Here is a 9,419-nt window from a genome sequence, read left to right as displayed (position 1 = left end):
ATATACTACTTTTCTTTCTATGTTAACTATATAAACAGAAACAGGAAGGCCATAGCTTCAGAGGTTGGGCTTTAAGTTATTACGAGAAGCAGCAGAGGAAAAAGTTTAGTCTTGTTTTGAGTCTACTTTGCATCTAACAAATCTTTGAAATTCGTGGTATTTGTGTATACAACATTTAAGAACAAAGGGCCTGATCCTGCAGCCCTTATTCCTCAGAAGGTAACAGATGCCAATACTCATCAAGATGGCCTTTTTCCTTTAAAAAGGTCAGTAAACAGGACACGAAACACAAATTTGCATGCAGCACTGCATGACAATTACAAAAAGATCATTTCTAAATCTGCAAAAACTTCAGCATGTACTCAAGCTATACATACAAAGCAAGGAAGTTACCAATGTCAGTGTATCTTCAGACTGCAAATTAAGTCTAATGGCTTACTGTAGATGCACAGCAAACTCATCTTTTCTTGATAAATAGAGAAACTGCTGATCAGCATAGTGAGGAGAGGTATCTAAATCAAGGTGAACGGCCAAGCAAGTGCAGAGGTATTCTACGCAGATTTTATTTTCTCTGCTTTAATAGCAGCTTCAATCTCTTCCATGATTCGCACCGGCCCTGCATAGTTATTGGTTTCAATAGCTTCTAATGTCTTCTGATAGTCAGTTGGCAAGCCGTTCTGTTTTGCACCCATGCAGATAACCTATAATCAAAAGCAGGGGGGAAGGTGGGAAAGCCTTCAATAATAGTGATAGGAAGGAAAGACTCCTCCAAACCTTTACTTGTACAGGAAAAACCACTTCAAGTAACAAGACAATTAATCCCAAATAATGCTATTTGTACCTAAAGATAGCCAAAGGCTTCTGGAAGACCACTGAAGACCTTAATAGTGTCAACAAAATTACTCTGAAAAGCCTTGTAACTACCAAGGCATACCCCTAAGATTCTAAAACGTTACCAATGTGCACAAGACTGTACAATCAAGCTGTTACTCAGTTATTCCATTCTTCCTTCCAGTGAGGATGAGAACTACTTTTTATGCCTTTAGCCAGTCTTCGTATTCCATCTGAGTGAGAAGCACTGTATATTATTGAAGTTAGTTTTAAAACTAAGCTGTTCAAATCCAAAGCACAACAGTGAGTACCTAGACAGGTTACAGGAGTAAAGGAAACAGACACTTAGCTTAGTGAAAAAGCAGATTCCTTACAGTTTGTTACTGCAGCTTTCCTTCTATATACAGAATAAACTTAAGTATTGGTGCAAAAGAAAAAAATAACAGTGAGAGAAGAGGAGGCTGTAGGAGCCAAGGCTTGAAAGAGACACCAGCAAGCTCCCATATAGAAATGAGTAGGTAAATAACACAGATTTTAAAAGCTGATGCTATTGTAAATATTCTTTCATGCATTCAACAGCCAGGAGATTCAACGGCGAGGTGTCTGGAAAGGATGAACTTTGCCACAAAAAGTACACAACAACAGATGGACGTAGATCGCTATGTGCCGATGCAGTCACTGGTACTAAATTTTTAGCCCTCCTGCCTGGTTAATTGAAACAAATAAAAGCTGGGGGCAGGGGGGAAGAGAACTAACTGACCCTGACAACACCAGGAGGGAATGTTTAGCTAGATAAAGTTGACAGTGTTGGAGGTCTGCTCTTACAGCATAGTAGTGAGAGTTGACACACAGCAGCAGACTATCTATTAACTCCCTGAAAAGCCCTAAAGATCTGTCTTGAGATGAAGCGGGTTGGCAGGGAGGAGGTTTGTGAAGTGGCAGAGCCCGCTTTCTAAGCAAGCTCTCTCTTCACAAGTCCTGCAGCATCTGGCCCTAGCTATGCTCCTGGAAGCTGATTCACAGGAGCGAGTTCCCCAGTTCAGAGGAGGCGGCACACTTGGGATTGAACAAGCTCAAGCCCGGTTTCTTTGCTTTCGGTAGAAACAGTCAACATGTTAAAGTGATGTCTATCTACAATTGCAAATAGCTGCACAATTCTAGATATGCAGTCATGCCACCCGAGGCTAGGCCCGCATCAGCTCTCACAAGCTAAGCAGGTCAGGCCTGCTGTGTGACTGGATCATGTGTCTCTATGGAGTCAGCGTGTTGCAGAACAGTGTTGAAACACTTCTGCCTCACCAGCCATCAAGTGGGAGCCCTGCAGTACTTTGCAGTGTTGCCAGAAGTCCTGTGATATACTGATGATGCATCTGGTAAAAGAAGGCAGGTGGACTCCTGTATTAAATGATAGTAAGATACTTCATAAGACAATAAGGATAATCTGTGTCCTTGAGACTACAAGCCAGGTGCTGTATTCTCCCCACAGAAGCTTCCCTCTGTCCTTTTAGTGGAGTACTTTACTTTTTCAAACAGAGAAATGCTGTGTATATGTAAGCAACATCCTTCAGAAATCCTTGTGTCAGTCATAACTAATCCACAAATTAAATAGAGGCTTCATGTAAGGCATAACTAAGCCAGAAAATAAAACTGATTTAGTAGGCCTTTAAGAGCTAGCAATCTTCTGCGACCATCATTACAGTGGTACATTGCACAAGGATTAAGTTATACCTTTACATCAGAGTTAGTCATGCCTTCCATCCACTGCGAATAATTAAACAGAAGTACTGCATTATGTATTTCTGTTCATGCTTTCAAAGTTACAGGGATGCAACACCTACCTTTTTATACTGAGGAGAAGGGGGACCACAGACATAGTCCTTCATCTGGTAGCTTCGACAGGTCAGTACCTCTCCGGCTTGAGTGTGGACAGTAACTTCTATTGGGACATAAATGCCATCTTCAACTCCCTCTTGCCTGTAAAGAACATATATTCCTTTCATGCCAAGTAACTGATGCATCTTTCAAACAAACTGTGCAACTAAATATAGGCATTTATTATAACAGAATTCAAGGCAGGACACTGCGCTGTTAACAGACTTCAAGAAAAGCAAATAAAGCAAAACATATTCCAGTACTTTTTGTGCAAACTTGTTTCATATCCAAAAATAAGTTTCTAAAGCCGCAGCAGCATTCGCTTTTATCATTTCAGCTCTGTAAGAAAGATGACTAGTGGTTAACTTGCAAAGTTAGAGAATACTTTAGGAGAGAGACCTAATTTAGAATAGAGACTTAATTCCTTGTGAATTAATTACTGTGCAAGTCTGGTAATCTACAAAAGAAACACAACCAAGATTATCAGAATTAATGAGCCAGGCACATATCATTCATTACCTTCCGCTCAAATAATAAAACAACTGCAAAGTTTTATCTTGCCCATTGTGTTATGTTTGAATAAGGGGAAACTCGCACAACTCTTGCGATGCACATTCCAATGAGTAATCCAAGACACCCTGTAATTTGCACAAGACGTGTACGGCAACAATGAGCTAGATCAGGGCAAAAACCATTTTGTTATTTTCTTATTAGCAAAATCATGCTGTCTTAGGAAAACAAAACCAAACTCAAAACCAAGGCTACTTGTTGTCTTTAATCATTAGCATTTAGCCACCAATAAAAGTCTGAGGAAACAGTAAGAAGTGAACAAGAAGCTTAAACAATACAAGACAGACTTTATAGCACGATTAACTGTAGACGCGCTTTAGAGATGAGTGATAACGTGAGTTTTAACGCTGGTCATCAAAATATCATTTTGACAACTTCTTTCTTTCAAAGACTTACTACCATTTCAAGTTATTTAATGTACGTAACACAGGCCATGTTATGCGAGTAACTAGGTTAAGTGCAAGTAGAGACTGGAAGCTAACTGCAGATTCAAGGCCAACAGTCACATGGGTGTGTGAAAGCAAGAAAAATATTACAGTTCAGTAACATCCATTGCTAGGATATATGAGGAAAAGTCATGATTTAGTCTGTAACTCACAGATTTCTGAAGCACAGAGGTCAAAAAAATCTGACCATGAGACAGCACCAAAATGCATTTGAAGCCAAAGAATTCAGCCATCTAAGCAAAAGATTCCCCTCCCATATTTGTTTTCTATATATTAGATTGTTTTACTAGTATTTCAACTGACTACACACAGCATCAATTACACATTCCCTCCTCTGCTTCTGGATGACAGACTTCTTTATCCAGACTGGGGAGAAAAAGGGATGGGAGGAAGGGGACAAATAGTGGGAAAAAAAAAGTTTTTCTCAATACATGGAAATTCCAGGAAATAACTTGGTTGAGAACTTAGAAATATATCTGCTTGCGCATAGCCAAACAATCCCAATTTTTTTCAGGAACACATGCAAGATCATCTGAGTTGGTTAGGAGCAATGCTTAGAAGAACACTATTGACTATCATCGTAAAAGCCAAGAACACGTCCTGTTTCCTTCCATTTCCAGTTCTCTTTCATGGCATCAATGAGGCAGCTGGGAAAAAGCAATCTTTAATGCTAGTGTCCGTCCTGCAATTTTTGGTGACGTTACAGCACTCAAGTCTCTAGCATCTTAGCCGGCATTAAAGTTTATCCCCGTCAAACAAACGCTAGGGATCTGCAATTCTACAGTATGTAAACAATACTTCTGGAAGTCAGAATTCAAAATACTGTCCCCATGGCGGGGGGGAAGCACAGTGCTACTATCAAAGGAGATGCTGTCAGACAGGATCTTTATACTTCTAAAGTTTATACTTTAGGAAAGCATGGCAAATCAGGAGATTTCAGTAGAGGTCAGCAGAAAAGGGGGCAGGAGATAAATGTTAGTGTAAGCAACAAAGGGGGAACTCAGAAGATCATAAAGCAGGGACACATGAAGCTCTCCCCAACCAGAAGCCTAGCAACTAGATGCTCTCTTGCTTGGGACTAACACTCCCAACCAGGACATGAGAATGCCAAGAGTGCCCATTCCCATGATGTGCCAACAGAACTTGGGCAACAGTTTCTGTTGTATTTCAGGTTCACTGTAGGCAACGAAAAGCAAGTTGGAACTTCCAAGTCTCCTGGCCAAGGTTATCAGGACATGTCTACACAGCACAGTGCAGCCATAACCAAAATTGCAACAGTACCAGAGGCAGGAGAACCGTACTGCTTTCAATGGGTTTAATACGCCCTGCTTCCTTAGCCTCACTAGCCCAGATTTCTACTGGAATTAATTGACAGCGATGAACTGCTCTAAACAAACGATGCTTGTGTACCAGAAGCACCGTGCTGTGCAGGCACATCCCAAAAGCTGCAAAAAGCACATGACACCAGCCAAAGTTTTGGAGATTTAAGTTCTAAGTTCTGCCTTAGACCCTGCACGAAGTTATGCTACTCCTTGATTTGTTTACCCAGGTGGTCCTCCAGACTTCAGCTTGGGAATGACTGGCTCAGGTTGCCTTAAACTTGTCTTAATTGTCAGGCAAAGGCAGAACATTCTCCACCATGCATTGTAATGCTGCAGGCAGCCTCTCCCATTCAAAGGGAGAAACAATACCACCCCAGCTCCCTGCTTGGATCTACCTCAAGTTCATAAAAGTTCGAATCCTTAGAAGAGAAGATATGCAAAATAACCTCCTCAAAAGGTCTCTTTGCTGGGACTAAAGATTTCCTTCTCTTCTGCAGAGTCTCATCTTCATCCCTTCCTTTTCCACTACAACTGGAGTCTACAGATGTAGAGACAGAAATTGATGTCAGTCGCAAAGGAAACTCTCCCTAAAGCAATGGGAAAAGTGCCACATGACAAATACAGAGTTGAGTCTCATTTAAGGGATAGGACATTGTCAGGACAGGGTTTAAAAAAAAAAAAAAAAAAAAAAAGAAGCCTGACCAACGTAGCAGCTCCAAATCAAGGCTCCCACGCCTTATTAAAATACCCCTAAGTAGCCTTAGCTTGAAAACAAAGCTATTTTAGTTACAAATGTGTTAGAAGTCAATATAGGTACTGTGAAGTGAAATTCACGTATTAAAATCCAAAGCATCTTCTTGATTCCAACACCAAAGCTTCCAAACAGCTCTTTACCAAAAATTAACTAGTACTTTTCAATTGCTCTCTAAAGTAGTAGAAGGCAGCAAAAGTTAAGTCACCTACTTATCCAGTGAACTTAAATTGCTAGCGTTCATTTTCCACACTATTCCCCATACTTCGTCTCCAGGGCTCTGAACAATGGTAGCTGTACCTCCATACCAGACAGAACTTGTCCTGCCTTGATGATGGCCAAACTCGAGCTTAAAATCCTGCAAATGAAACCAATGCAGAGAATCAATTTCCACTTAAGGGCTGTTGGCTATTATTGACATGAAAGGGGCAGCTAAAGGAGGGTCTACAAGTAGTCAGCTGGAACCACAGGAGGAACGGACAGGGGGGATCTGATCCAGCTCCCATCTCACAAGGGGCTGAAGTCAGCTTTTTCCACTTCCCCATGAGAAACAGCAGCCTTGGGACAAAGGGAAGAGAGGTCTGGCAGACAGCACTACTGACAAAAGTCTTGGTCTGCAAAGATCTGGATCAACATCCAAACCTCTTAGTAGTCTGGCCTAAACATTAGCTAACGATTTCTAGTGGTGAGAAGAAAGTGGAGGCAGCCGTTTTTCTAGGGTAGCACACATACCCAATTCTGCAGTAAAGACAGCAGTGCTGAAGGAACGTCAGCTTGACTTTTGTCCAAGTTGGCAGTGACGTGATTGCTGATGTCCTTCCTGTTAGACAATCTGAAGGGCCCTTGGCTGAGGTGTGCCATGAAGGAGGGAACTGACTACTGCTTCCTTCTTATTCCCCAAAAGACATGCCTCCCTGGTGCCCTTTGCAGCTTTTGGTGCTGTTTTAAGACTTAAATGCTACCATGCAAGCTCCAGGAAAATAGTAAGGGTAAAAAAAAGCCTACAGGACGGTGAGCTTTGCGTCTTGTCCTCATGCGCTAATAGAACTGCCCAATTATAAAATACCATCCTGTGTATTTTCCAGTGTTTCCACTCAACTAGGACATTCTTGGGTATTTTTAAGTCAGGGCATATGTCTCCTTGAGTGAGCTTATTCAGGATTTGCAAGTCGAAACATTCTTTTAGAAATCAAGTATCTCTTTTTCTAACAAGTAATACTAAATATTACTATATAGGCAAAAGACAATAATGGGTTCTTGCATTTTTCCCGTGTAACTTCCCATCTGACTCCATACACTCACTTTCCTCTCCTACTTGTTAGCCAAAACTTGCAGATCTTTTTTTCCCTAGCAGTAGAGAAAAGAAAGAAAAAACAAACTCAACAAACTTTAAGGAAGACTACCTGCTTAACTGCAACAACAAAATCTGCAAAGGCAAAAAAGATTAAAAACAACAACAAAAATAAACCCCAAACCTATAGAACCCCACAGCTTTGCTTATTTCTCATGATCACCCTCTTTAAGCTATAATTTTGATTTGAAATATATGTGTGTACATATTAATATTTACTTTCTGAGACACATTACCTGCTTGTAATATGTTCCAACAGATATGGGAAAAAGGTTGCAAAAGTTGAGCAGTTGGAGGCTTACACACAGAAGAACAGCACTGATCAGAACACCGACCGATTTTTTTGTGCGTGCGTGTAAGTGATGATCAGCAGCCTGGCAAAGCCATACGGTGTAGTCCATCAATAGAGTCCTCTTCCTTCCCCATAAAATGTCCCCCATTAAACTAATTTCACTAGAAAGAACATTTACTTAGACACACTAGTCATCAACCATTCAACAAGCTGCCACAAAATGGCTTTGCAATGTTCAGGTGACTGGGTTACTGTGTGAGGAGGACTCTGGACTAGATCCTGCAGACAGTCGAGCTTAAGTAATTTGCACACAAGTAAAAAGTCCAGTCAAGTCACAGACTGAAGTTATCGATGCGGACAAGTGCTTGCAGGGCAGACCCGAAGAAATACTCCCATAGAACCAAGTACGCTCACAGCAGTCTAGTTAAAAAAAAAAAACACCAGATTTTATTTTATTCTTCAAGTTCTATTTCCCTGAACCTGACCTACACTCAACACCTGCAAGGAGGTGTATAAATATGTCAGGTACCACCCCAAAAAGGGCAACCAAGACCGCACAGAAATAGCACGGTTAGCTCCAGTTCTGGAAGCAGGAAACCTGATGTTACACCACGAGGGCAACTGCAAGAGGCACTGCAGGGACGAGCGAACAAACACGCTAGATACTTTCTTGAGTCAAGAGCTTGGTCTTTGGCTTGTATTCTAAGCACCAGTGTAACACCCCTTCTGTGCTTGTTATGCATCCCATTTCTTACAGCTTTTGGCTGAAGATTAAGAAAGCTTTAAAAAGTAAAACCAGAAGGAAGTGAATTTATACTTTAGTTTAGCATCCAAAGTACTCCGTTTACAGGCTGGTTTTCCTTTTTTTTTTCCCAAGCCAACGTGGTACTACCATAGAGCAATTAATAGAAATTAGCTCTAACCTTTGTGCACTTCCTCACTCCCAAGCATGATTTTCCAGCTCGAAGCAAGGGAGTCAAGCCGCCCGGTGTTAACAGGGACCACAGCGATCGGTCAAAGGCCGGCTGGAAAAGCTAGCACCTACCTGCTAGCTCTTCAACAGCTACCCTGCAGCGTGACAAGAGATCTTTACTGTGGAACCTGAAAATCCACCTGAAACCCAGAAGGAAAGCTGAACCATAGGGCTTTCTTTTATTCAAAGAGAAGCGCACAATACTACTGCTTTCCTCCTCGCCTCCAAGGTCTGATCCCGCAAGGTGCTGGGCTCTCAGCACACCCAGCTCCTCAGCGGGATCTGTAAGCGCCTCACACTTTACAGGAGCAGGCCTCGGTTGCCAGGTTGATAGTCCCAAGAGACAGCAAGTATCTGACTGTAGGGAGTTTATTAATGACAAGTTTTTGGAACTTCTTCACACACTCGAACATAGATCCTTTCCTGCCAGTTAGCCCAAGAGAACCTTCAAGTCATCCTTAAGTGGTATCAATCGATGCTCCGCTCCTCCAAGGATCTCTCCAGTTGTACAGCTCTGTACATCAACAGCTTAATGACCACAAGCTCCTATTTCTAAACCTACATTCAAGCCAAGGTGATACGCTAACACTGAACAACCGCAGGTGGGGGGTGAACTGCCAGGGCGGAGGAAGGCGTCAAACGCCGTCGTGCCGTACCGGGTGAAAGCTGACGTACCGCCCGACACGCAGCACAGGGAGGGCTCCTCACTTGTGACCAGCGTGGCAGAGGGGAAGGTGGAATTTTGATTTTTTTGAACAAAGCATCATCCTTTTACAACTGCCAGAAACTTGTCCCATAAACCCACCTGAGCACCTCCTATTTACTTTTCCAGGTTCAGAACTCTTTACGCGTGGGGGCTCGGCTGGCGGCCTTACAGACTTGGTTAAACCCGGTAAGACAAAACCCACAGGAGCGGGAATGATGCAAACACTTCTCTGGCTGACGGCAGGCCCCGAGTGCTAGCAGCCCGAAGCGTCACGGCGCACACCGTGACGTCAAGGGTGACGGGAC

At 42.4% G+C, this 9,419-nt stretch overlaps 1 protein-coding gene across 1 annotated transcript; it reads right to left on the bottom strand.

Moving 5' to 3' along the window:
• Positions 1–2: 2 nt before the first annotated feature.
• On the bottom strand, positions 3–6,150 carry GGCT (gamma-glutamylcyclotransferase; the record flags this gene model as incomplete). Its single annotated transcript, XM_009704054.1, has 3 exons — positions 3–701; positions 2,670–2,805; positions 6,005–6,150. Coding segments are annotated over 3 exons (432 nt in total), but the record flags the coding sequence as incomplete, so codon positions are not given.
• Positions 6,151–9,419: the final 3,269 nt, after the last annotated feature.

The sequence above is a fragment of the Cariama cristata genome, unplaced genomic scaffold, assembly GCF_000690535.1.
Source record: "Cariama cristata isolate BGI_N322 unplaced genomic scaffold, ASM69053v1 scaffold30287, whole genome shotgun sequence".
Lineage (NCBI taxonomy): Eukaryota > Metazoa > Chordata > Aves > Cariamiformes > Cariamidae > Cariama > Cariama cristata.
The sequence above is the reverse complement of the archived record's forward strand: the minus strand, read 5'-3'. Positions and strand labels throughout refer to the sequence as shown.